The sequence below is a fragment of the Dothidotthia symphoricarpi genome (assembly GCF_010015815.1).
Source record: "Dothidotthia symphoricarpi CBS 119687 unplaced genomic scaffold P153scaffold_4, whole genome shotgun sequence".
Classification (NCBI taxonomy): Eukaryota; Fungi; Ascomycota; class Dothideomycetes; order Pleosporales; family Dothidotthiaceae; genus Dothidotthia; species Dothidotthia symphoricarpi.
Genome location: NW_022985011.1, coordinates 85,072 through 110,621, shown reverse-complemented (window position 1 = coordinate 110,621; position 25,550 = coordinate 85,072). Strand labels below are relative to the sequence as shown.

At 50.6% G+C, this 25,550-nt stretch overlaps 9 protein-coding genes across 9 annotated transcripts; 5 read left to right on the top strand and 4 right to left on the bottom strand.

Annotated features, from left to right (window-relative positions):
• Positions 1 to 123: 123 nt before the first annotated feature.
• P153DRAFT_354009 (uncharacterized protein) lies at positions 124 to 1,597 on the bottom strand (the record flags this gene model as incomplete). Its single annotated transcript, XM_033666478.1, has 2 exons — positions 124 to 279; positions 335 to 1,597. The coding sequence occupies 2 exons, from the start codon at positions 1,595 to 1,597 to the stop codon at positions 124 to 126; spliced, it is 1,419 nt and encodes a 472-aa protein (XP_033526887.1).
• Positions 1,598 to 1,889: 292 nt separating this feature from the next.
• On the top strand, positions 1,890 to 2,275 carry P153DRAFT_382122 (uncharacterized protein; the record flags this gene model as incomplete). The annotated part of the gene is made up of 2 exons (XM_033670109.1): positions 1,890 to 2,083; positions 2,131 to 2,275. 2 exons carry the CDS (start codon positions 1,890 to 1,892, stop codon positions 2,273 to 2,275), a joined length of 339 nt encoding a protein of 112 aa, XP_033526886.1.
• Positions 2,276 to 3,734: 1,459 nt separating this feature from the next.
• P153DRAFT_165853 (uncharacterized protein) lies at positions 3,735 to 5,943 on the top strand. Its single transcript, XM_033662285.1, has one exon. It carries the CDS (start codon positions 3,796 to 3,798, stop codon positions 5,848 to 5,850), a length of 2,055 nt encoding a protein of 684 aa, XP_033526885.1. The 5' UTR covers positions 3,735 to 3,795; the 3' UTR covers positions 5,851 to 5,943.
• A 1,976-nt stretch (positions 5,944 to 7,919) lies between these two features.
• P153DRAFT_165822 (uncharacterized protein) lies at positions 7,920 to 12,008 on the top strand. The gene is made up of 3 exons (XM_033662284.1): positions 7,920 to 9,202; positions 9,252 to 11,582; positions 11,639 to 12,008. The coding sequence occupies exons 1-3, from the start codon at positions 8,065 to 8,067 to the stop codon at positions 11,863 to 11,865; spliced, it is 3,696 nt and encodes a 1,231-aa protein (XP_033526884.1). The 5' UTR covers positions 7,920 to 8,064; the 3' UTR covers positions 11,866 to 12,008.
• A 1,618-nt stretch (positions 12,009 to 13,626) lies between these two features.
• Positions 13,627 to 14,586, top strand: P153DRAFT_363815 (uncharacterized protein). The gene has a single exon (XM_033667454.1). The coding sequence runs from the start codon at positions 13,695 to 13,697 to the stop codon at positions 14,496 to 14,498; it is 804 nt and encodes a 267-aa protein (XP_033526883.1). The 5' UTR covers positions 13,627 to 13,694; the 3' UTR covers positions 14,499 to 14,586.
• A 1,401-nt stretch (positions 14,587 to 15,987) lies between these two features.
• P153DRAFT_308806 (uncharacterized protein) lies at positions 15,988 to 16,892 on the bottom strand. Its single transcript, XM_033664722.1, has 4 exons — positions 16,674 to 16,892; positions 16,408 to 16,621; positions 16,258 to 16,325; positions 15,988 to 16,205 (listed from the first exon to the last, which is right to left on the bottom strand). The coding sequence occupies exons 1-4, from the start codon at positions 16,849 to 16,851 to the stop codon at positions 16,141 to 16,143; spliced, it is 525 nt and encodes a 174-aa protein (XP_033526882.1). The 5' UTR covers positions 16,852 to 16,892; the 3' UTR covers positions 15,988 to 16,140.
• Positions 16,893 to 19,547: 2,655 nt separating this feature from the next.
• Positions 19,548 to 21,241, bottom strand: P153DRAFT_420491 (uncharacterized protein; the record flags this gene model as incomplete). The annotated part of the gene is made up of 4 exons (XM_033672248.1): positions 20,795 to 21,241; positions 20,433 to 20,748; positions 20,210 to 20,371; positions 19,548 to 20,152 (listed from the first exon to the last, which is right to left on the bottom strand). Exons 1-4 carry the CDS (start codon positions 20,819 to 20,821, stop codon positions 19,548 to 19,550), a joined length of 1,110 nt encoding a protein of 369 aa, XP_033526881.1. The 5' UTR covers positions 20,822 to 21,241.
• A 454-nt stretch (positions 21,242 to 21,695) lies between these two features.
• On the bottom strand, positions 21,696 to 23,655 carry P153DRAFT_420490 (FAD-binding domain-containing protein). Its single transcript, XM_033672247.1, has 3 exons — positions 23,271 to 23,655; positions 22,817 to 23,223; positions 21,696 to 22,765 (listed from the first exon to the last, which is right to left on the bottom strand). The coding sequence occupies exons 1-3, from the start codon at positions 23,446 to 23,448 to the stop codon at positions 21,830 to 21,832; spliced, it is 1,521 nt and encodes a 506-aa protein (XP_033526880.1). The 5' UTR covers positions 23,449 to 23,655; the 3' UTR covers positions 21,696 to 21,829.
• A 695-nt stretch (positions 23,656 to 24,350) lies between these two features.
• P153DRAFT_393472 (uncharacterized protein) lies at positions 24,351 to 25,402 on the top strand. The gene is made up of 3 exons (XM_033671238.1): positions 24,351 to 24,459; positions 24,599 to 24,869; positions 24,926 to 25,402. The coding sequence occupies exons 2-3, from the start codon at positions 24,787 to 24,789 to the stop codon at positions 25,383 to 25,385; spliced, it is 543 nt and encodes a 180-aa protein (XP_033526879.1). The 5' UTR covers positions 24,351 to 24,459; positions 24,599 to 24,786; the 3' UTR covers positions 25,386 to 25,402.
• Positions 25,403 to 25,550: the final 148 nt, after the last annotated feature.

Genomic DNA, 25,550 nt, shown 5'->3' with positions numbered 1-25,550 from the left:
GGGCGGAACGGGAGAAAGAGTGTGGATAGAAATAGCATTCTTAGTATTTTTTAATATGTACTGTATAGGTTTTGGTTCAGACGTATCGATAAATTCACCATCTTGCTTGAAGTCACAACCCCTTTACTTCATGAACTTACTCGCCATGTTCAGCAGCCCACCAAGACCGCCGGAGCTGCTGTTTCCGCCACCGCCTGCTCCAGTGTTGCCCTTGAGGTAGAACTTAAGTGCCATCTGCGCCGCCTGAGAGATGGCATCTTGCTTCGTCGCGCCGGGGTCCTACACAGAACCGTTAGCTTAACATTCTATCATCATCCATCATAGAAAAACTCACAGTCTTGCCCTGCGCCTTCTGCTGATCAAACAGCTGCGCCGCCTGCCCCATGGCCAGGCCAATAAACTGATTCTGCCCGCCCTTGGCACTCTGCGCACTACCCCCGCTTCCGCCCGTGACCATCTTCAGCGCCTGCATAGCGGCCGCAGCGCCCATGTTGTTCGACGACGCCTGGCGGCTGCTGCCCTGGCCGTTGTTGCCGTACATGCTCTCGTGCTGGCGCACCGCGTCGTCCTCATCGACGTCTTCGTTCTTGAGCGAATCGGATTTGCCTGACAGCAGGCTGAGGGCGGTGCCGAACAGGTTCGAGTCTGCGGATGAGCCGCCGTTGGACTGCGCGTGGGATGCTGCGCCCGCGAACTCGTGGGTTGTGCCGCCGTAGGCTGCGTTGGAGCCGTAGCCCAGCTCGTTTTCGTTGGGGCCCGAGGGGCGTGTGCTGCTGCTTTGCTGGTGGGCGCCGTGTCCGCTGCTGCTTTGCTGGTGGTTGTTGTTACCACCGCCGTAGCCTCCACTGCTTCCTGGACGGCCGCCGCTGTTGTAGCCGCCGCTGCTCCCTGGGCGGCCACCACTGCTGCCACCGTATCCTCCACTTTCTTGACGTCCACCACCATTGCCACCGTATCCTCCGCTTTCTTGGTGTCCACTGCCGTAGCCTCCGCCTCCTTGGCGGCCTTCGTTTCCGTTTCCGCCGCCGCCGTAAAAGTCTTGCGAGGCGCTGGAGTGGCCGCCGTTGCCTCCGCTTCCGTAGCCGCCTTGTTCCTGGCGTCCTCCACCTCCACTATGGCTGCTCTGGTCTTGACGTCCTCCACCATAGCCGCCCTGCTCTTGACGTCCTCCTCCATAGCCACCCTCGTCCTGACGACCACCGCCATAGCCACCTTCTTGGCGACCACCGCCGTAGCCACCTTCTTGACGGCCACCCCCATGGCCGCCTTCCTGGCGACCTCCTCCGTAACCACCCTCTTCACGTCCGCCACCTCCATATCCGCCCTGCTCCTGACGTCCCCCTCCATATCCGCCTTCTTGATGGTTTCCACCATAACCGCCTTCCTGGCGTCCGCCTCCGTAGCCTCCCTCTTGACGTCCACCTCCGTAGCCTCCCTCTTGGCGCCCTCCTCCGTACCCGCCTTCTTGACGTCCACCACCACCACCGTATCCACCCTCCTGACGGCGGTCCTCATCGCGACCATAGCCCTCGTTCCGGCGTTCGCCGCCGCCGTAGCCGCCCTGCTGACCGTAGGAATCGTCGTTGTTGTAGGACATGATGCTTGTGCTTGTGCGTGTCAATCTGCAGTAGTGTGAGTAAAATACAGCGCTTGTTATTCAGACGTGTAGTATTGGCTTGTCATCCTGCCATGCAATAGATATGAAATGAATCAACGTACAGTTTTGTGATGAAATGTAAAAGAAAAGAACTACAATCGAGGATTTTGTGTCGTGAGAGTTAAGCTACGTAGGTTGGTTGGTTGGTATTTACCCCTCGATGATGCCTTGTCTCGTCTAGAGCTGCCCCTCTAGACTATGACGTACGGGAGAACGCCACAAGCGGCGAATCATGGAAACCACCACTGCTTCCTTCCCGCTTATATGGGCGGTGCATGTTGTGTACACGCGGATAGGGGAGGAAAAGCTTGATTTCGAGTACATGTGGATCCAGACTGTTGTTCTGGAATGTGAGCACCGGTGCCTGGATGCAGATTGGGTAGTTGTTCAGCCATTCATCCTAACACGACTGCTCGACGGTTTTCGGTCATGTCATGTCATGTCATGGAAAAGTTCTGTTGCTGACATCATAGTACCGAAGTTCAACTTCAGAGTCTCGCGTATAGCTGCAAGGAGGTAGTGAATGTTGCGTATCCCACATCGACAGAAGGATCTCGTGATCTGGAAGAGGTGCAGAAATTGGGGTTGCGAAACGCGTTTCTCGGTGCTACACGTTGATCTGCGGACTCGAGGCTCGGTAGATGTAATTACTTGAGCAGCGCGCTGAGTTAAGGAATAAAACGAGATCTGTTGCGTCATTAAGAATACGTTTATGAATAGGTTCACGACAAGCTTTCTCATCGTCAAGTGAAGCTGTTGCTGATTTTCTACCTCTTCATCGAGAACCGGTTCACAGGTACAAGGCAAACGCAAAGTCCAATTTCAATCAGTTGATCATCTTATCCAAAAGACCTTGAGGAAAGAAGTCGTAGTTATTTCCCATCAAACCAATCAGTGGTATTCATCTGAGCCCAGAACCAAAGAGTTGGCAGATAGAAAACTATGTACCTTTCTTCTTCTCTCTTCTCCTCTCCGGATACAGACCTTTTTTTCCCCTAGAAATTCCATACCAGTCCCCAGCAACTCCCTGATACAAACATGGACGGCAAACAAAAAGCTCTCTTAGCAAGACCCGCAGTCTCAACGCGTACATACAATCCTCTACAACCCACTTTTCCCCTTTCATTCACGACCAGCACCCCAACAAACCAAACCCTCCTCACCGCATCTCCTTAGCCCTTCCGGGAAATATCTACATCGCATCCAGGCTTCGAAAACTTGAGCACTACATCCCCATCCCGAACCACCAAACTTACCACCCGAGAAAACTCAGTCTTTAGTGAGCTCAGAGTTTTGACCATCTTCTCCAGTTCCATATGATCTCCCCCTCGGTCTCGAGAGCGCAAGATAGTGAATTTCCGGAAATATCTCGCACTGGTCTTGTGCTGAGGTTTGTTGATGGCGGTGGTGGTGGCGTAACGGGTGTGCGGGATGACCCTTTGTAAGGGCGAATACCTGCCTATCCGTCCTCATCCGTCAATTCTACCTGGACATACACGATAGCCAGTACACAATCGCCTAACATCGCAGTATCTGCTATTACAGATCAGATAGACAGGATTTTGAACTCGTGAGGGATCTCGAGCAGGTGATGGTTTCTTGGTCCTACGAATGAATGCAGGTAGTGCTTAATTGTAGGAGATGGAATATGTGCGAGGTGGTCGGTGCAGTGTTGTTCATCAACTTCCTTGTGGAGTGCAAGGACGCCGTCTTTCGCTGTTGTAGTTTTCCATACTTCATCAGGACCTCGCTATTATGATCGTTCTTTTGACCCAGTGAATGCCGCTGGGAATGTCGTCTAGGGGTCCACAGCTCGAAACGTTGATTAGTTGCTCTCGGCTTTGCATCCATCATGGTCACCTCTATACCAAAGTCGTACTTACGAGCAGATTTTGTAAGGTTTAGCTATCCTCATACGCACTTCACTCACATACGGGCAACACACACTACTCACACGCAAACCATCAAGCATCCCCCCTCCTCACCATTCCCGTCTTTGTCCAAACCCTCATTCCAGCGTCCTCCCGTCCCGCCACTCCCGTACCCATCCTCACCCACCCCTTTGTCCCCCAACCCCCCAGGAAATCGCCCACGCAGCCAAACCTCCCAATCATCTACTCCCCGCGCCAACCAACCAAATGCACGAAACCCACAACCGCATCCCCTCAACAGTAAAGCAGTACATCCTGCGCTCCTCACCACTCAAGGGCATGGAGCGGCCCGTCCGCTCCTTCAAATCATTCATCCGCACAGTGCCCCCAAACCCGGGGTTTGAGAGTAGTCGGACGCTGATTCCCAGACCGGCGATGGGGAAGCGGCTGTTACGCTCGCCGGCGGTGTTGCCGCCTTTACCGGATTCGCCGATGAGGGAGAGTGTGGAGTGGGAGGATGGTCGGGAGCTGAGCGCAACGCCGTCAGATGAGGGCCGGGCTTCGTCGCCGGTGATTCCCGAGGCGTTGGATGGGGGTGCTGGCGAAATGGGGGTATGGGAGTCGAGTCCCGACTGCATTCAACAGGTGCAATTACTCCCGATTCAAGAGCCAGCGTTCGACGTGCCAGGCTTTCCGAATCACGATCCGCTCAGACCCGAATTAGCGCAATTACCACCTCTCGAGAACGAGTCTGCTAACTCGTCGAGCCTACCCCATCTGGCCATTCCACTCAGAGGCGAAACTCCTATATCCTGTGTAGAAGTGGCACATGCAAAGCTGGCGCATACATCGGATGTGGTTTCTCCGATTTCCAATCTGTCGACAAAGTTGAAGGCTTTTGCGTCGGTATATATTGGTTCTCCGAGGGAGAGAAATGCAAATTGGGAGCAGGCGGCATTTGATGCAGAAGGCTCGTGTACTGGTGGCTGTGCGAGGTCGACTGCTTCGTCGCAGAGCAAACGGATACTTCCAGATGCTGGAGGGAGTAAGCTGGCGGATGATGCTATGACGAGCCACGCGATGGAACAACCCGGTCCTTCAGAGGACTACGATAGCGCGTTAGAGGATCCGCATGAGAGGTTACTTGCCGCGAAACCGCGATCGTTAGATGAGGCAGTCCTCGGAGAGTTCAATTTCGAATATGACAATGATGGCGACGAGAGTGAGTCGTCATCTCGGCCGCCATCTCCTCCACCAAAGGACGATGAACTGCTCCCCTCACCTCTGGAGTGGAAGAAGAGTTTCACCGGCTCAACTCTGGATAAAATCGTCTTAGAGCGACAAGCAAGATCATCCTCAGCGTTAGGACGAAAGAGTCCATATCCACAGGCAACCGCTTGCCCTCATTGCAGTCACTCCAAGCGGCAGGATCCTAAGACTCGACCTCACCTCTGGTCATCAAGTGACCCCGTATCTTCACCGCGAAAGAAAACGCCCCAATTTGAAGTCATCATAGACCGACCACGGAAGAAAGAAACGCTTCTAGCAAACCTTTTGCACCACGCGGGGCTGAAGTCGAGTAAGAAACGCACGCAGGCTGCTCAAGCTGTGACGATAGCGAGACGCTCACCTCCCCCACCGCTTCACCCACCTCGCCCGCCCCCACCGCCTGCAATTTCAGCTCGCCAGTCACCGACGTCCTTGTCGCGGCTACCCGGACGCTTGGCCTTGGTACGGCGGTCGGAGTCGTCATCGCCACAACCGTTGCGTGCGAGTATCGTCAACATTTCCCCCGTCTCTGAACGATCACGACGGAGCAGTCTCGTGGCGTTTATCTCCGATGAATCGGACGAGCACTCGTCTCCCGCGATGCCTATGACAAGGATGCCCGGCACTGCGTTGGCGTCTCCCACATCGCCGTACATGGTCTCACCAACGTCGCCTCTTGCCGTTGAGGTCTCAGTCTCACCGCCGGCGCATGTCGCGCCCCTCTCGCCCCAGATATCCTGGCCTCTACTCCGAGAACCCGATGCACATGTTGAAAGCACATTAGATGCAGATGGGTGTAAACCAGGACTACTTCAGAAGGCCAAGGGCGCGCGGGAGGCGTGGAGACAGCATCATCGCGAGGTGAGGCATGAGAAGCTGAAGCAGAGTATTAGGGTGTTGGGTCCGACGGGTTATGTAGTTGTGGAGAGGTGTGCTAGGTGTGAGAGGGGTTTGATGGAGGGTGGTGATAAGGAGAGGATCAGGATGCCTGGGTATATGGGTGGGGATGCTGGCTCTCGGTCAATCGAAATACCAGGAACTGCAACAGCTTGACAACTACAACAAAGTTTAGTGTAGGAATCTTATGCATAAACATAGGGCTGTATATGCCTTGCGTGCATTTAAAAACTTTTAATTGTGTAGTTTTGCGACTTGTAGGAACCACAAAGGACGTAGCTTACTTCCCGCTTTTACAGATGACCGAGAGGCTGGTTAGGCGTTGGTAAGTTGAACTTGAACATGTTGGTTCCATCTCCTGTTGGAAGTTATTTTGCTTGCTTGTTTGTCGTGAATGGAAATGTCCTTTGCAGGGTCAGTGGTTATTGTCAAGGCAGTTGCCAGTTGTTATTATGGGTAGTTCAATCTGCTGTGGCCAGGTCCCTCTCCAGATCTCACAGGATGTATTGCTACAGGGTTGGGCTTGTGTCCCGGATTCTTGCTCTCAAATTGGTCGAGGGCAAGACAGCCCAGGTCTCAGGATTTGTCCTTGGTTGACGCGATTGATGCCTTAGTGCCCAGCCAGCGTATCGCCATGATTTTTGTCAATGCAAGGATTGCGACTGAAATGGCCGGGAAGGATTGCTGCGGAGATCCTTGGTAAAGCGCAGGGTTAATCGGGTATCGTTCTCTCAAATCTTGCTCGTCAATGCGAGTGGAATGTCAACGTGATGCCTCTTGAGTCGTCTTGTGTCTCCAGGGTGTGGCAGTGCAGTGTGGTCGTCCTCAACAATCACCAACGCGTTGCTAGTACTCTGAAACACTCCGTGTGGGTCTTTGATGAATCCCAATCTCGAGAGATCGAGAGTTGAGTCTCGCGTGGAACTGGATCGTTCGAGGCGGTCCGATGTGACATACAGGGATGTGCGGTGAAACAAACCGTTGGGATGAGAAGCAGGGGCTCGTAGCCAGTGGCTTGCCTTGCGTCACGACAAAATGGAGATGATGGCGACGATAGGGCTGGGTATTGTTGGACGGTTAGGCTAAAGTTGATGCATGTATGTTCTATGTAGGAATTTATCAAGAGATTTGCGCGTCGCTCTTTCCTAGGTCGAATGACGTGCCGTGTAGGTGCAGGCATCTGTGTGGGCAAAACGTTCAGGGTCTCGAAGTCTCGACCGTGAAAGGAGAGGCGTCGGCGGGTGGGACAACGAGATCCTAGACGATATACGCATTTGTGTTATTTTCAGCGTCAAGCTCAATTGCATTACCACGACGACAGCACGCGTTGAGTCCTGTGCACAATGGCTGGCCTGCTAGCGATCAGTTGAGGAGGATTCAGGAGAGTTACGAGCGCCATGAGGAGAAAAGCAATGACGTCGACCTCATCGCCGTGGTGTCACAGCAGCCACAATGACGCGGGCATGTGCGAGGAAAAGACTGGATGCAGATGCAGGACATGGACCAACTGGTCGCACGATGCATCGTTGGCCAGGACAAAGGGGCAGGGAACGGGTCTCTCGGTCAACTGTAAACACGGGAAGCAAGCTGCGTTCTTTGTGGCTCGTACAAGCTGCAAAGCTACATGATTAAATTTATAAATGTGCGCGCAAGTCGTATTGCTAGCAGTTTTAGCACAAAATTTCTACACTAAACTTAGTTGTAGTTGTTAAAGCTGTTGCACGATTGCACTGCACCTTGATTCATGGTACTTGGATTGACCGAGAGCGGGTGTCCACTCAGCTGTGCCTGTCCCGGGCAGCTGCTCAACTGCATCGCCACCCAGCGTGAACTGCGATAAACCTTGCAGCCGTCGTGTTCTTCAGCTTCTGGCGTTGTTGACTGTGTCAAATCGGCATTCACCGTTGTGACGAGTTGCACACACACTAACCGTTAGTTCCGTCTGGCACGTACCAATCGCGGGCGTCCCAGCAGGTGCCATCACCACCAAGACCGCAGCTGCGACCCTCCGACGCCAGCACGTCGATTCTTCCACGGCCCTCGCGAGACTGCTCCCATCGCCCTCTCTCACCACAGTCATTCGTTACCGACGCAGCAAACTCGCAGCAAACACCGCAGCCCACCACACTCCCCCGTCTCCCTAATATCCCGCTGCTCGCCGTGCCAAGCCATCTTCTGCCCGACTCGCTCCTGACGTGTGTGGGCGAACGACGGGAACAACACGAGCTCGACCATCGCGACTTCCCGACTCCCCAGCCTCGAGCATGTCTATCGCCGCCCTCTCGTGCTGATCGGCTGCCGTCACTCGTACATAGCCGCACGCAGCACGCAGCACCCACAGCAGTCTTATCTCGCCATCGCCTGTCAGCCATGAGGGACTCGTTCGCTTCCCTGCTGGCGTCGCGGGCCGGCAAGCTTGCCCTCTCGCTGCTCGTCGCATCTCCAGTCACATCTGCTATTCAATTTACCCCCGTCCCATCCCCAAATCTTAATATCAACAGCCTGGGCCGCGTTGCCTTCGCTGGCGACTTCGACTCGATATCGCTGTACAAGTATGTGGGCCAGAGCGAGCAGTCGCTTGGCCGTAATGGCGGCCTCCTGTCGCGATATCCCGATGGCGTCTTCGCCACTCTCAACCAGACCGACGGCGACGTCAAGGCCATGTGCGCCCTCCAGGTCAACGGCGCCGAACGCATCGTTTTTGCCGGCAACTTTACCAGCGTGGGTGACATGCGTGTACCTGGAGGCGTGGCCCTGCTCGACCCCGTAGCCGGAAGCATAGAAGCAATGGAGGGGCTCAACGGATCTGTCAACGCGCTCTACTGCGACAGGGATGCAGGCCAAGTCTACGTCGGCGGACTGTTCGAGGGCAGCAACTCGACCAATGCCATCATCTGGAAGGACGGCTGGGTGGACCTGACATTTGCTGGCTTCAACGGTATCGTCCAATCGATAGTCGCCGCACCAAACGGGAACATAGTCTTCGCCGGCGAATTCAACGGTCTCAACGGCATCGCGACAACTAATTTGGAGAACAGCACCCAGGTCATTCCTATCAGCAATGCAGACATCTCCGCCCAAACTAGCTCTGGACTTCCCGGTTTCACTGATCCTCAAGACATCACATGCAAGAGCGACTTCTCCGCACAAGGCTCCGGCGAGACGTGGCTCCTCGCCGACAAATCCACCGGCTTCTGGAAGGCCGAGTTTGGCTTTGGCTTCCTACCGACCAGTTTGAAACTGTGGAACACAGACTACGAAGGTCGTGGCACCAAGACCTGGCGATACACGGCGCTTCCAGACGGCGGCATCATGAACTTTTCCTACGTCGACCCTTCGAACGGACAGAAGGCGTACTGCGACGCTAGATGTCCCTTGCCCGAGGGCAACACTACAGCCCAGGACTTTACATTTGTCAATGTTGTAGGAATGAACGCATTCAAGATTGACATCTCTGATTGGTACGGTGATGGTGCTGGGTTGAACGGCATCCAACTCTTCCAAGAAGGTGAGACACTTTCTTGATTCTCACATTCCTTCCATACTGACAGCTGCAGACATGTATGCGTACGCCATTGACGACTTCAACGAGCCGAAGAACTGTGCCACCGGCACAACAGGATCCTCGTCAACAAACACCGGTTCTTGGGTGACTACTCCGTCACACGACAGTTCCTCCGAGTATCTCACAGCAGTTGTGCAAGGTAGCCCCGTGGACACTAATGCGGCCATCGCTACGTTTTTTCCGGATATCAAACAATCGGGCAACTATTCAGTCACCCTCTACACACCCGGGTGTCGGGGCGACGGAACTTGTGGAAGCCGCGGCCGAGTCAATGTTACAGCAATCATGGCCAAGGATGAGACAACAGCAGAAAGTGTAGTCCTATTCCAGACAAACGACTACGACAAATACGACGAGGTCTACAATGGCTACGTTGACGCAACCGACGGTTTCCGCCCGCAAATTGTCTTGCAGCCTGCAGAAGGACAGGGCCCGACACCCCTTACAATTGTGGCACAAAGAGTGCGTTTCTCACCACTCACAGCTACGTCTGGGAATGTCAATGGTCTCTTCGAACACAAGCCGGGCCAGCAACTGAACGAAATCGACCTTTCCGACTCTGTCATCAACGCCGCCGGTGCTAGTTTGGACCCGCAAGAACGAGCTGTTGTCACTAGTGTCGCTGCGGACGATACCAACCTCTATGTCGGCGGGAACTTCTCGACCGATAATGGACGAAACAACATCTTCCTCATTCGCAAAGACGCCAACGAACCAACGGCTCTTCCAGGAAATGGACTGGACAGACAGGTCATGACTATGTTCCACAACGACAGCATGCTTTATGTCGGTGGTAACTTCACTAACACTGCTGACGGCGACGCGGAGGGACTGAACGGCGTCGCTGCTCTGGTCAACAACAAGTGGCAACCCCTCGGGGCTGGTGTCAATGGCGTAGTCATGTTCCTTGTGCCGTTCTCGCTCAACCTCACCGCCAACAGCCCAGAGCAGGTTCTCGCTGTCAGCGGTTTCTTCACCAGTGTCAACGCATTCGGTAATCACACTGCTACTGCTGTGGACAACCTTGCAATCTGGGTTCCTTCTCGAGGCAACTGGCTGCACAATCTGGGATCTGGGTCACTTGCTATGCAGGGCCGATTGATGACTTTTGCCGATATTCCGGGAGGTGAACGATGGTTCGGCGGTTCGATCTCATCTGGATCCCTCAGTGCAAGTGGTACTGCAGAGTTGCGCAGCCAAAACGACAATCTATCGCTCGGTGCTTTCCCTATCGATATCGAAACCCAGCAGCAACAGGCTTCTCTTCGCAAACGGGCCATCACAGCAACACAGGACCTGACCACTACTGGGGTTCAAACAGGTACATTCTACAAGGAAAACGGAATGAACAAGACCATCCTTGCGGGACATTTCGCGTCGACCGATTCAAACGGACAGAACATTACGAACGTTTTAATCATCGACGGCAACGATTCTGACAAGATTTCGGGGTTCAGTGATGAGGTGGACGCAAACTCTACCTTTGCAGTTGTTACTGTGTACGATAACATCCTCTATGCTGGCGGCGTGGTGACTGGACAGATCGACGACAACCTCGTAGCAGGCATTGTGGCTTACGATCTCTCCGCTAGCAAGTTTGCTGACATTCAGCCACCCCGACTCCAAGGACAGAACGTCACCGTCAACGCCATTGCACTCAGGCCAAAATCTAAGGACGTATATGTGGCTGGTCAGTTTCAGTCCGCTGGCGCTTTGAGCTGCGCCGCTGTCTGTGTTTGGAACACCGAACGCAACCAGTGGACGAGCCCAAGCAACGAACTTTCCGGTGATGTTACTTCCCTTATATGGACTTCGGACACCACATTACTCATCGCGGGCAATATGACATCTGGCGAAAATACAACAAGGATCCTTTCGTTCGATTCGTCTAGCAACAAATTTGCAATGTTTCCTGGGGCAAACGATCTTCCTGGACCCATCACTGCCCTGACGGTGGCTAACAGTGACGGCGACGAGCTGTGGGCGTCTGGTCAGAGCAGCGACGGTACCGTGTACCTCCAACGGTTCGACGGCAGCAAGTGGAAGCCCGTTGACAGTGCACTCTTTGGTCAAGGCTCAGACATCCGTGGCCTCCAGGCTGTCACCTTATCGAAAAGCCATGGCCAGTCCGACTTGATTGATCAAGATCAGGATCTTCTGCTTATGGGGCAAATCAACATAACTGGTTTCGGTACTGCGTCTGGCGCTCTTTTCAACGGCACTGCTCTGATTCCTTTCCTCCTTGCTACAACATCAGGCAACACCGAGGGCAGCCTGTCCTCAGTCTTTGTGGAAAACCCCAACTCTTTCTTCAAGAAGTCTAGTATGTCGATCCTGCATTTCCCATAACTTTCAAGGAATTCGCTAACAACCAAACAGAGAAACATCTTGGACTTTGGGCCGTTGTACTAATTGGTCTTGCCATCGCACTAGCACTCACTTGTCTCCTCATCGCCGCTGGCTTCGCCCTTGAACTCTACCGTAAGAAGGCTAAGGGCTACTCACCGGCCCCGCAATTTTACCCCGATCGGCTTGGTCAGGTCGGTCGTCTGCCGCCTGAGCAACTCTTCGGCACTCTGTCAGGGCCGCGGGCGCCAGCGATATAGGCATGAGAAGCGCGGATGCAACCGCAAGAGTTTTCCCCATAGACACAACAGAACCAGCCTGCCGTCACTATTGATTTTTCGCGTCCTAATATGGGTATCACAATTCCGCGTCCACAGTTTCTGTCCCCGGGAGGAAGTTTAGCCAGTGCGACGTCGAGATGCGTTGGTCGTGAAAGAAAGAGCATATTACAGTACTTTTTAATCGAGCCTTGTCGGATTCGCGAGCGCAGTGGATAATGTGACGGCTGCCTGTTTGAGGGATTGATCGATCGTCCGGCCACAAGGATGGGCATGTCGTGTATAGTAGTCAATGCGCTGTTTCAACTCGTTCTCGCATCCGCCTACCTTCCTGGACATCATTGTACACATTCAGCAATTCTGGACGGGTGTTTGGAACCGAGTATGTCTTGGTGCACACAAAATGGCAGCTGGGGTGGTTGGGAGGACACGGATCCATCCTGTATTGGAGCCTTTTCCGGCTTTTTTGCTCATGCGGTGGAATGGAATGGGATGGGATGCGATTTAATCATTTTCTTTGTGTCTGCGTGTGTGTGCATTCTTAGATACCACCCGGCGCCGATTGAGATCGGTTGCTTGACTGCAATTAATTTTTGTTATGCTCGAGTGAATATGGCTGTTTCTGGATATGTGTTGTGCAGCGTGTTTCTGGTGAATGGGTAGTTTGCGAGTTATTCGTGGGGGTCGCCACCTCGGGTGATATACTTACTGTACTCAGCTTTTTGGTAGCGGTATAGGTATGAATTTGTCTGCTACGATATAAACTGGAAGTTGTTGGGGTGCTTGAAAAAGTAACGAAAATCATGTGTGCGTCCAACAGTCTCCTATTCTTTCTCAAGTACAACTCCACAACACACACACCTGCTTTACATGCTACTAGGCTAATCCCGACAATACAATAATCATATACTGCGTGTGGGATTAGGTCCTCATATGATCCGGAAACAGCGATCAAGATGATCTTGACCAATCTGTGAGCGTGCTAAAAGGTTATCCTGAGGTGGCGAATAGTCCAAACGTGGAGAAGGGGCCATAGTTTGTTATTGAAACGTCTTCTGAATGTACCGTGTACTATGTGCTTGGAAACGCTTCAAACAATTTCTTAGCATCAGTGATATCTCATGCCAGCTTCCGATTTGCGGTGATAGCCGGGTGCCTGCCTCGGATCGGCCCATTGTCGGTGCTTTGCTTCGTGCGGCTGAGCCGATGCTATAGAAACAAGCAATATGGCTCTCAGGTTCCTGGAAGAGACTAAGGCTTGTTTCAGCCTCAGCTGAGCTTAGTGAATGGGTTTGTAGGTGTGTGTATACATTCTCTGAGCGCTGTTGTATCTTGATTGGGGCTTGCTTCGATACGGCAGACTTGAGCAACTCAAACTGATCTCTGTCGAGGACCGAGGCTCAAGGGTTTGTCACCACTTTGAACATCCGTTCGAAATGGTTTCTGTCCAGTTCATGAAGGTCGACTATCTGTAGTGGTCTGGAAGCACCCTTAGTCGTGATGCTCAGGGCAGCTGCTCACCACGTGTCGGTGCCGGCCCGCACCCGCAAGTCTTCTATTGGTTAGCTTTGTCTAAGACGCAAGATTCTAGACCGCATCACGAGTGATGGTTGATGCAGATGCATTTCCCTATTTGGTTAATCTTCACTCCTCAGCCAGCCATGTTGTTGTGCGATCTCTTCAGCTGAGATGGTTCAGATTGTACCTGGGGAGTATAAAGTTCAACGTACCTTGGGACTCGGATGTTCAGCATCATCGCCTCGCACTTGAATCTGGCAAGCATTTCCTCATTATCTTTGAGAACCGAAACGATGGCCGATATCCGCTATTCCAGTTCTGACAAGCACGACATCCAAATCGACGGTGTGCGTTACGGCAACAAAACTATTACCGATGGAGAAGTTATCAGACACATTCGTGACGAGCTCGCGCTTAAACACGCACCAAACTTATTCATTGTCAACAACGATCATATGAGAGGCGATCCGCAACCCGGCGTGGTGAAAGTCCTCACAATAGACTACCGCGACTATCCCACCGGGCCGCACCTACGCTTGTCAATCCCTGAAGGCTGGGCCATTCCATCTCGTTACCGCATCAGTCGCGTTATGTACGGAGGCCTCGAATGGTTCGATAATCCCGAGGACATCGAAGTGCTCAACAAAGCGTTGCTGAGCAGAGCCGGAGTTGAGTACGACATCAGATACAACGCTATCAAGGAGTGCGACGCACAAGCTGCGATCGAAGCACGCGCACTAAGAATCACAAATGAAACCATGGGTGGTGATCCGAAGCCCGGTGTAGTCAAGCACTTGACCGTCGCAATCGCCGGCAAGGGAGGAGACTATGAATGGCTTAAGATCCGAGAGGGATTACTGTTCCCCAACTTCAGCACCTTCGAGAAGTTCAAGTACGAACATCCCAACAACGAAAATAGCATGGGAAATAGGGCTCAGGCCATTGGAGATGCGATAGCTGGTGGTGCTCAGATTGTCGGGAATGCGATAGCTAATGAGGCCAGTAATCTCCAACAGAGAAGTGTCTTCGAGTGGCTGCAACCATTCAACTGGGTTCGGCCATTGATAAATGTGGCTCAAGATGTGGGCCGGCACTGAAGAGAGACAGATAGAAGGAGGAACTTTTAGTAGCGTAGAAATCTTGTAAATAGTTCGAGGGCCGAATTTCTCATTCTATACGAAGGACAAACGAATACTTGTTATGAATTGAATGAATCGGTATACAAAATGTCACGTATCAAGCATGTGGAAATCTTGTACTCCGCAGTCTATTGAAAATTTGCGACCTGTGATTTTTCAATCTGACAATCCCTCCATCCCACTAATCAAATCCAACTAATCTCGATTCAAACAGCACGAAACTCATTCCAATCCTACCTGCCAGAATCAGACCAAATACTGTCACATGACGTTGGCAAATATATTTTTGAACAACAACATCGAACGGAAGATAGCCAGCCTCAGCGACTTGTCTACTCTCAGTTTACATTCTACATCCATGTGCAAATCCAATGGTAGCAATCCTCATTTATAGCGTCCTCTTCGAGCCTGCTCCGTGCAGTAAAACTCGACGCACATTTGCTTGAGAACCCTCAGAGCGAAACAACATGAATTAAAATCAGAGCTACCCCATTGAGTGACTTGAGGCAAGATGGTAGAAATTTCAGCTCCTAACAATTGTGCGCTCGAATGTTTAGTGAAGCGAATCCCGTACATGGACCAAAAGTTGCAAAAATAGACTAAATGGCATTACATAACGCTACTCACTAGGAACATATCCACCTGTTGATGAGCTTATGCGGTTTACCAAGCATCAGAGCTGTGCCATACTGCACAATTAAATGAACGTTACAGTGTCTTGCTTTGTACAACCCCAACTATCCTCTTCTCTGGATCTAACCATATCTCTGGCTCAGTCCAGGGAGACCCTACAACTAGAAGTACTTATAAAGTCATAACATAACCATGTCATGATTCATGCCCGCCCGGTATAGCATCAAGTGGCGTGGAACTCAGGCCGAAAATCTTCGCTCATCCTATTCTTCGAATCACATCGTACGTATTTACATGTCTACTTGCCAACATCGGAAGAACCTCGTTCTTGTGACTTTCAGAACCCTTCAGACAACGCCATAGAATACAAGAAGGGTAGAACCCGTGGAAGTTCCGATTTCAGTGACTTCTTCACCCTCATATCAGGTTTTTGGTACATATGTAAATGCTTTAGATCTGTCGGGGTTGTCAGGAATAACTAAGTAACTCCTCATCCAGTGTTTAACCACGAGAAATCTGCGTTTCCAGATCTGGAAAAGCTACATACTACGGCTATTAGGGCTGTAAGATTCCGGCTTATATTCGAGGTGATGGAATGGATGAAGGCCCCTGTAATGGAAAGAAAGCAGCTAGTGTCCGCTCTCCTTCTGTCAATGTGCCGCAGAATGCCACGCCCTGACTTTTTGCGATATCAGGTGCAAAACCAGTTGTTTCATCACCCAACACTCGTTTGAAAATGAACCAAAATCAGAGACATCGAATCATATACATTTCTTGACGAATCGAGAAAGTCTACAAATAACTCGATTACATTGCAGGACAACATCAAGGGTTATTTACGAGGATAAAATGGATTGATATACATGATTTGACGGCACATCAAACCTCAGAGCTTTGTCTTCCTGTGTAATCATATGACATCAGAGTTGAACACCTCTCAAAGTCCCAGCGATTCTTTCTTCTGCTCCTAAGCATATCCTGCGCTGTAAGCTCCAACGGACAAATCTCCGTTTCCACCTGCGAACTGGGCTCCTAGAGTTGACGTGAGCAAGTTCACACTTATCTAAACAAGGGATGTACACACCGGCGCACGTCTGATCGGAGCGTGTGCATGAGTTGATAGTCCACAGCACGGCAGCTGCTACATCGCGGCTACAAGTCTCCGTCAGTATTCAAGTACCATGGGCTCACATGTCACCTCGCTTTTGAGACTCAACAATCAGTTCAAACATACCAGTAGCTAGACGTCCCTCCGCCTGCGAGGGATTGGCCAGTAATCACGGCATCTCCAGATGAGCACATATGATTAGTAACGCCCTTACCCGGGACCGCGCAGTTCGCCGTTCCAAGACCGTTCAAGTAGTTGTAGCATGCAATGATACCATTAACGTTGGTGTACGCGGAGCCAGGCCCACACGTTCCAGCGCGCCGAACTTTGGACGGGAGCGCTACGAATGGCGTCAGTATATTCTTTGTTGTGATGACCGTGACGTAACATACCAGACTTTTCCGGCACTGGCATCTCGTAGAGTTGAGCGGTAGTGAGACCAAGGGACTCGAGCGAAGGAAGACCAGGGCCGGGGACAACCTCGGGGTACTCCTCACGGGCTTCGATGGGACCCGCAGTCGCCGTCTGGAGCGACGCAAGGGCGACAATGAAAGCAGAAGTGAACTTCATTGTGATAGTTCTGGAGCAAAGACTTTGAATTCTAGTAAATAGTAGGTGATGATGGTGTTGCGAAATGCAGAGAAAATGGGAACTCTTTATACACTTTTCTAAGACGATGTTACCGCCTTGAGACCCACATCTTGGGATGTGTAGTATGTATGTATCGTACGACCCCACTATAAGATGGTAGTAAGGCTGGTTGCCTATGCCACGACTTGGAATGCGGTCATAACATAATCGATAGTTTGGCCCCGCAGAACTCGGGCTTACGTAGTTCACTATGTAGGAGCTCAGTCTATACCTCGATAATGAGGCCAGGCAGATATATTAATCAGAAGTTCGCAGTCATATAATTCTGAGCTGATTCTAGTATTTGCTTTTCCATTGTGTTACTTACTCACGTATAATTGGATTGGGACTCTGGCAAACCCCACCCGTTCGCTCAATAGCTACCTAGATATCTCCATTGAGATGAAGATTGGTTTAGGCCTCCATCACCTGATCACTAACATAATATACCTTGCTAAAGTTGTGTGGGCTGCATAAAGCCCCTGTAAGTAGAAATATGCTGCAGAGTTCGACCGATTAGTGCGACTAGTTTCTCACCAGGAGTAGTTCCACTCTTGATACTGTTCTCGTCGATACTTCCCTCTTCTCTATCTCAGCTGCACCCACGAACCATCACAAGGATGCCGCAGACTTCTAACTTTGTTTCAACGTTCTAGGTGGTAATCGCTTCAAAAATGGAAGGGCAACATAATATCATGCAGGGAATTTGGTGATGGGAAGATTATGAAAGGCTAGCGCCACCAAGGTTTGAGCTGACCCATCTACAGGCTCCTGATTGGTTATCGTTGCGGGTGTCCGTACGGCCCGGACGCCTCCCGGCTTGTCTCTGCACCCCACCGTTATAGGTACTTCCTCCTGACATGATCGATGTAGTGATGTGGTTCACGTTTTTTTGTTCCTGCGTTGCTTATCTCGTGTTACATATCCGCCTGTTGTAGCGTCAGCACCAGTGTTACATTGCGACGACCTTTTCAACGACCCCACCTAGTATGCAGTGAGGCCACCAAAAGACTGGCATCGCTTCATGTTGGGTCCAGTCGAAGGTTTTGTATGTCTCCACCACGCTGCAGCCTCGTCGACTTTTGGTTTCCTGTGCGAGTCGGAGAAAAGTCGGGAAATGGCTTAGTTCTCACTTGCGCACCTCTTGAAGCCATGCTTGAGATGTAATTAGAGTATGAAATCTACAAAGCTTCCTTGACAGATTTACCCTTTACTTTACTTTCTCCACGAGAGGTCTGTACTCAGCTGCAGCCCAATTTCTGACTGAGCGCAATTGGCGCTAGTCAGATATAGTTGTTGACGAAATACCTTGATGTATTTACTCAGACATGCCATGTCTATGGCCAAAAGCTGCAACCTGGTTCTGATCGTTCCACTCTCGGATCTCGTCAGCTGGTTATCTCTGGTGTCAAAGCGTGGTCGATCCCTACTAGGCCCAAAGCAACTCCTAGCAAGCGTCAACGTGTCTAGACTTTGATCTATCATGTGGGTCGAGCTTGCATGAGTTGTGCTGCACCCGCTCCAAATGCTCTATTTGTGATAGCGTTAAGTACAAGAAGTTAAAGACACACAGTGTCGTGTGCGAAAATCGTATCGGAGCATACGTGCATGAGGCGAAGTGTGCGCATTGGTCTTTGTATCAGTCAACCAGAAGACTTGTGTTTGAGCAACATGATGGTCCAGGTTATGTTAACAGATACGCTTAACAATTCAGCACTGACGCTGACACGAAAACGACAAAAGTCATATAACTAACCTGTTGTCTCAAGTCTTTCGCACTTCCCTTAACTTCCACCTGACTTCTAACATGATTGCGACAGTTGTACTAACGCAAAAAAGCGTGGATTCTAAGGTTGGCGGAAGGGTTTACATCATTTGTAATACCAACACTTCTCGACGTGTTTTGCGCCATACAAAAGGCCAGGCTAACTGTTCTGTCCACACCTAGTGAAGCCAGGAAAGACTTTCCATGATTAGCTTAATCCAAAAGGTCCGCAGTCACTATTGTTCTTGAGCTGCAAACGATCAGGACGTCGGACTCAAGCATTCGCACAATCCTTGTAGCCAACTCAGGTAACTACACATTGTTCGAATCTAAAAACTACATAATTCGATCAGAACAGAACGTGCCCGAGAACTCAGCATGTATTTCCAAGTACTATAACTGGTGTCGGAGAATGGGTTTGAGTCTAAGTACATATAAGCGTAGCAAGAGCAACAGCTCGGCAAGATTCTTCCTCGAAAGATTTCGCGGTCTTCGTGATAACCCCGTCATATCAGGCGCGAATGTGTGGTAGGGGGACAGAGAACGGGTGTTCTGAGCTGAACGCAATATCTTCATGTGGGATTCACGCTGTTTGTTGTAATTCTCGACAGATGTATAATAAGTCGCCAGCCCCGAACAACGATCTCATACCTTACAACTTGTCTGTTTCTGCTAGCCCCCATAAAACGTATATGTACGAAAATCAAAATGCAAATGTGGTTTAGTTCCGTCACATCTATATGTAGCCTTCATTTCCTTCTGTTTGTTATATGGCGATTGGTATGTTATGTATATCGAACCTTTCTTAGACTTCATGATGAGAACAATCAAAATGATAGACAGCATTCATTGCTACTAATAGCCAGCATTTCTACAACGCGTGAGGTGCATGCGCTACTCCATAGTCGACATTCTTCCCAATACCATCCATAGATTTCAATTCTGTTTCACTACCCCACTCTTCACTTCTAGTCCCTGATCTCTCCGAACTATGAAGCCTCATCGATGACTTGTGACGCGTGCTCAGAACCCGTTTCGCCCTACTCCTGGTAGACGTGTCTTTGTCACGGCTGTTTCCATATCCCGCAACACCAGAAGGACCTATTGTACGACCGACATTTTCGTTGATAAGGTACCGAAAGGCTGGAAGCGTAGCAACGATAACGGAGACTGAAGACTCGATATGACTCCATGTACTCAGGAGTACAGGGCCCTCGGCAATAGTTGTCGGATCTCTTGCTGCGGCCGATGTTGCTTTGGTCACCTGCGCGAGACGTGCGAAGGCAAAGGCTACAATGATAGTCCCTAGGGAGAAAATCACGGCGAGACCAAACTTCTGTCGAGCGGAAACTTGTAATTTGCGGAGGAGGTGGAGTGGAAGGACCATAATAAGTACGTCCGCTACGACGTCGGCGGCAGTGGCGAATTTGATGGAGGCATCTGCGCGCACGAGATCTTCCGGATCGCTACATCCAGCTTAGAGATTGTCAGCACACATCGAATTCTCGAGACGGCGGTTGGGTGGAAGCTTACTCGCACTCCAGTACTTTGTTAATGGCTGGCAAGTCAGGAAGTTTGAAAGTATGCAAGCCAAATATAGGAGTGAAACCACTATAAAACACGCCCACCATGCCTTGATGTACTTTGGCAGGCCATTCACCAAGCGGCGGAAGAAGAACAAGATCGAGAACTTAGCTGTGACAACGTCAGACTTCAGACCATTGGTGATTAGGAAGCGTTGTACGCTCATCCATACCAGCCCATAATGTAGTCCAAAAGAGCAGCATTTGGCTAAACATCAACTTCAATGCGGTTTGTGTCCTCTGGCTGAACTCTGCTGCCGGTAATGGTAGTGGTGTTGTGGGATCTAGCATTGCTGCCTTTGCGTACCCTCCAGCGAGGAAGAACTGCGGAAGGACCTTCGTGATGACAACGGACAGTCCCGTCAATGTGAGCAGCCCGAAAAAGACAAAGTAATCATCGGCGTAGATGTGACGTTGTGAGTGCCATCGCAAAAACCCTCGCAGGGCAGTTAATAAGAATGAAGTGGCCCAAAGGACCCAAACGAGGGTCTGCAGAAAATCAGTGATTTGATTTACAGGGACGGGCACTACCTACCATAACGTCGGGATAGGTCAGTGCCATTTTGTCGAAAAGGTAGAGTTGTGTAAAGATGACTTTGCCCTCCCACGAGTTCAGTGCGGGCCCAAGGGCATATACAAAGATACTGGTTTTTGGTGATCACCGATGTTGCTGGCCAGTGCTCTCCTATCGGTGTATCGTCCAAATGTAGCATATTCGCACACCAAGCCTGAAACGATACGTGGGTACAGTTTTAGCTTGCAATGATACGACGGGGTTGATAGTTCGTGCATCGTCCAGGCTTCCAACCTTCTTGTTGTGATTGAAGTCGGTAGAAAAAAGGTATCATATTGAACATTTCTAAGCGACTAAATCAAAAGTCAATGTCTCTTTGAAGATACTTTCAATCTTTGCATCCAGGGTGCGCAAGAAATCTTATCAAAAGTAGCGAGTACGTATTAGGAAGGTCGCTAAATCGTCCGTGTTTTGAGCGAAGAGTTACAATACAATAGAAACATGCCTAGGCCTTTTGCTGCACATATGTCGCAAGATTAGCTGTTCCCGAGATCTTGTAACCGCTACAACGGCACTAGGCATGCGTGCCGTTTATCTTGGTAAGCACACAGCTAGTTTAGTCCGACATGGCCCATATTTACCGTTAAATTGCGGTCAATCCGATTACATTTGGCAGGGATCTGACCGAAGCGACGTGCGGCAATTGGGCACATAGTGGCGCAAATCGGCTATGCAAGTTCCACCACTCGCATAACGACCAATTTTGCTGGATACCCTTGCTAAATGACATCGGATTCAAGTTCTGCGGTATGTGTGCTGGGGTGTAACCATGCCGGCGGCACGGAGTATAGCGGTGGGTTCCGCCAATTACCTGGCAAAGCGGGGATTCGGGTGGCTTAATCACTCGTCATATCATTGAAGTCCTAATTTATATTTACTATCACAGTGCTGAACTATCTTCACTAAGTTTCCAAACATTCGTGATGGGAGATTTTTTCAATTACGAGGATTTGACGTAGACAAAGGTTAAAAGCCTTGCAGATAAGTGCAATGAAATTATGCCTCGACGACTTTCCACCCCCCAGGCATCAAATCTGAGTAGATTCGCAGAGGGTCGTACTTGGTACGAATAGTCTTGAGTTTCTGTAAATTCGCGGCCGGGTAGCTCTGGAAGACGCGCTGGCCATACCCTGCATCGTTCATGTACAAATACCCCGCTTCCCACGAGCCAGCTTCTAGTAGCTTGTTGATACTAGAGGTAATGTTATCAGCAGCATTCTGGACGATAGCGTCATAGGCCGCGTCGTCCCACGTCCAGTTTTCGACCATCCAGAAATAGGGCGCTTTGGAGGGGTCGACTCCCTGCGGATTTCCTCCGCTATTGATGCTGTGCTGCAGGAAGTCTTTGGTCACTGGCTGAAAGGTAATAGACGCCTGGATGTTGGGAACAGCTGCGAGGGTCTCCGCTACCTCTGAAATAAAGGTGTCGTGGATTTCCTGGACTGCCTCACGATTGACGACAGACGAGATGACACGGAATGCTTGTCGAAGACCGTTTGGCTGGAGAGCATCCGTTACCGAAATGTAGTCTGACAACGGTTGTAGTGCATATGAATCGGCGACCGGTGTGAGCCTTGGTGCGGTAAAGTTCTCGAAGGCAGTTGGGCTATTGGTCAGCGAATCGTAAAACTTTGCCGCTGCGTAGACGGTCAAGTTTGCCGACGGGAAAGTGAGAATGGTAGGGATGATGGCGGCCTTTGGATCGGACGGAGCACCGTATTTGCCGAAGTTGTACACGCCGTCCAGATATCCCTTTGCTTGCGACTCATCGAACTGAGCAATTCCTACCCATACTTTGCTCGAAACAACAGTTTTCAAATCGAAGCGTGTGACAAGGCAGAAAGAGTTTCCGCCGCCTCGCAAGGCCCAAAAGAGATCAGAGTAGGCATTGGTGGCTGTTGCCTCTACGATCAATCCACTCGCTAATATGCACTACAAATGTTAGGGAAATTCTCACACAGTACTCATGTCAACTGGACATACCTGGTATTTGACGACATTGTCAGAAGCAAAGCCGTATTGCGAAGAGAAGAACGAGATACCTCCTCCAAGCAGTAAGCCAGGCACGCCGACATGCCCCACGCGACCTCCAACAGCAGCAAGTCCACGAGGCGCTAGGAGGCTATAAACATCTCTCCATCGGTTCCCCGGTCCGACCGACACGGTGGTTTGGTCGGATGAGAGTGTCAATGAGGTAAGGTTGGATGACGACAGTAGTACTCCTGAGCTGTCAACTCCATTGTATCCTAGTATGGGCATGTGACCACCGCCGCGAACAGCAAATTTTGACCGTGTTAGAGTCATCGTAGTGACTGCAAACGACATCTGCTGAGCAGTTTGTGGGACGAAGACACATGCCGGTCCATTAAACGTTGTCGCCGACCAGTAAGCTACGAAGAATCAGCACTTAAGTTCACTGCGGACTTGAAAAACTTACAAGACTGAGTTTCGTATGTGTAGCCTGAAGTGTTGGGGTAGAACGTCTGTTGGGGGTACTGGAGTTTGAACACAGAGCACGCTGATTGTTGGCCGCCAGATAGACTAGTTACAGCGGGCTCAGCAGCAAGAGCTGGAATAGAGAGCAAAAGTGCCGCTATACTTATTGAGATTGCCATATCGTGATTGCTAGCGTTTCAATCGCACTGGGACGGTGAGCCATTATGGGAAGCACCTACGGCTTTATACAAATCGTGACTAAGAAGCCCGTTCGCATCGCCTCCGCGGCATATTTCAACCCCTGACTACGATAATTCAGTTGTCCATGACCGCGCAAACGTCGCTCAAAAGGGTCATGTTGCCGGTTCTGAAGGAATGATCGCCAAAGATAGTCAAGTGAATCGATTGAACGAAAATTGCGGCGCAGTCGTTCCTACACGCACTAAGGCCCGTTAGCGTGGCGCGAGCCTGCCGCTCTCTGCGCAAATCAAAACATCGGGAAATAAGGCTCCTCCCATGACACTCAATGTCAACCATCATGGAATGCGAGAATTGTTGACCTTTGCATTTATCAGTACCTTAATCTTGTATGTCCTCACCTAAAACTATGGTTGTAATTCCGGCTTTAGATCAGTTGTTGTGTAGTATACCGGTACGTTGTAGTTCTTATTTCCTGGTTTTTCGACTCGCCAGAGCTATTCTTTAAATAAGTCGGAATTAAGAGTAAACCCCGACTTCGTTGTTGCGGCATAACAATCCATCTCCATAAAACGTGTGTGCCCTGAATTTTCCTAGTGTTCTTTGCATTATTCTGTTTTGTATAAATTCTTATCAGAATTTTCGTTTTTATGTAGCTCAGGCGAGCACGAATGACTTCCGGCCTTTGCACTTAATCGAGAGCCGGGCGGGACGTGGAGCAATAAGTCAATCCTCAGAGTCGTCTCAACGCTGCTACACGGGATAGCAAAGAACAAGTCTAGCGTCAGCATCTTCCAGCTGTGTACCGCATGATCTGGTTCCCCGCATTCAAACACTCAGCTCTACGCCATGTGGCTTCACGCTAAGACTATCGAGTTATAACTAAGTATGACCGCGGTATGGCGTTGACGTACCATCTTATACCCATAGACTGTATGATAGTGGTTGCAGTACTTGTAGTACTGTGGGACTTGCTGCTCTTATATTCCAAGGTAAATTTGCCAAACGAACTCTTGCACTGCACCCAACTTCATCGGTGGAGGTCATACTCACCTAGATGGAAATCCTGCGGTTCTAAGTCCGCGGAAAGTCTGCTCACTTGGGTCAAGCTGTGGCTGACTGATCTTTCAGCTTCTCAGCCTCTAAATGCACACAGCGGTAGTGTGGCTTGCTTGGCTGGCCAACACGCGACCTGGGACCGAAGCATAAGAACTTAGAATTGCCCACAAAAGGGTATCGCTCTGACAGAAGACTTCACTGAGTAACCAACACTGCGAAATATCTACCTGATTTATCAGTCCAACCCACACATACTGCTGATGTCTTTCCCGACCAAGCAAGCGTTCGTCCACTACGGCGGCTGGGATGATGAAACGCGGACCCATGAATGTGTGAAGTGGATGTGAGTGGTTAAACACTCGACTCTTTCGATCTGGATTGCAATTTGACAGTACATAGGGAAGAATACACTAATGCAATCGATGCTAAAGCCTGGGACAAGGAGCCATACTCCAACTGGCTCGCCGCAGACCACAAACTTATCAAGTCTACCGGCGAAGCGGTGTCTGGAGGCGATGCTTCTTGGTCTTCTCTGAGTAAAGAGATATACGCACCTCTCTCTGAACATCTCCACGAACCTCAATTCCTCGTCATCTGGGAGGTCAAGGACGGCTGGGAGATGATTGGTGTTGCTACTCTGTACTGGAACATCGTTGCTCCTAGCCACGGAGCCGGAGTCAAGGATAGATTGGGCAAGGAGTGGAACGGAGCTGGCCCGGCCGCTTTCAAGTTTCACTACGTCAAACAGAGTGATGGCGGGATCAAACTAGCGGGAACTGCTATATTTGCTGATCCTACCGCAGCAGTGGTAGCAATGCTGAAAGGTGGGATGATGAAGCCGGAGGACTTGCTCAAATAGCAGAAGTTTCCATCGTCTCTATTGATGCAATGCATCCTGACTTCATCAAACCTCAATCTTATAGGACGACCACGAGTTTTTGATGCTTGTGAAAACATGACGTCATGATTCATATCGCGCATGTCAACTCTCCTTGTAAACCCCAAACCTGCAATGCAAATATTC

What these genes read in the sequence shown, in the direction of transcription:
- P153DRAFT_393472 (XM_033671238.1), top strand. Translation starts at nt 24,787, where the DNA reads ATGTCTTTCCCGACCAAGCAAGCGTTCGTCCACTACGGCGGCTGGGAT. An exon ending in CATGAATGTGTGAAGTGGAT is followed by an intron (nt 24,870 to 24,925) that starts GTGAGTGGTTAA and finishes GACAGTACATAG; the next exon opens with GGAAGAATACACTAATGCAA.
- P153DRAFT_308806 (XM_033664722.1), bottom strand. Translation starts at nt 16,851, where the DNA reads ATGAAGTTCACTTCTGCTTTCATTGTCGCCCTTGCGTCGCTCCAGACG. An exon ending in GCCAGTGCCGGAAAAGTCTG is followed by an intron (nt 16,622 to 16,673) that starts GTATGTTACGTC and finishes CGCCATTCGTAG; the next exon opens with CGCTCCCGTCCAAAGTTCGG. An exon ending in CTCCGATCAGACGTGCGCCG is followed by an intron (nt 16,206 to 16,257) that starts GTGTGTACATCC and finishes CGTCAACTCTAG; the next exon opens with GAGCCCAGTTCGCAGGTGGA.
- P153DRAFT_420490 (XM_033672247.1), bottom strand. Translation starts at nt 23,448, where the DNA reads ATGGCAATCTCAATAAGTATAGCGGCACTTTTGCTCTCTATTCCAGCT. An exon ending in CACATACGAAACTCAGTCTT is followed by an intron (nt 23,224 to 23,270) that starts GTAAGTTTTTCA and finishes GATTCTTCGTAG; the next exon opens with CTTACTGGTCGGCGACAACG. An exon ending in ACAATGTCGTCAAATACCAG is followed by an intron (nt 22,766 to 22,816) that starts GTATGTCCAGTT and finishes TAACATTTGTAG; the next exon opens with TGCATATTAGCGAGTGGATT.
- P153DRAFT_165822 (XM_033662284.1), top strand. Translation starts at nt 8,065, where the DNA reads ATGAGGGACTCGTTCGCTTCCCTGCTGGCGTCGCGGGCCGGCAAGCTT. An exon ending in CATCCAACTCTTCCAAGAAG is followed by an intron (nt 9,203 to 9,251) that starts GTGAGACACTTT and finishes TGACAGCTGCAG; the next exon opens with ACATGTATGCGTACGCCATT. An exon ending in CTCTTTCTTCAAGAAGTCTA is followed by an intron (nt 11,583 to 11,638) that starts GTATGTCGATCC and finishes ACAACCAAACAG; the next exon opens with AGAAACATCTTGGACTTTGG.
- P153DRAFT_165853 (XM_033662285.1), top strand. Translation starts at nt 3,796, where the DNA reads ATGCACGAAACCCACAACCGCATCCCCTCAACAGTAAAGCAGTACATC.
- P153DRAFT_363815 (XM_033667454.1), top strand. Translation starts at nt 13,695, where the DNA reads ATGGCCGATATCCGCTATTCCAGTTCTGACAAGCACGACATCCAAATC.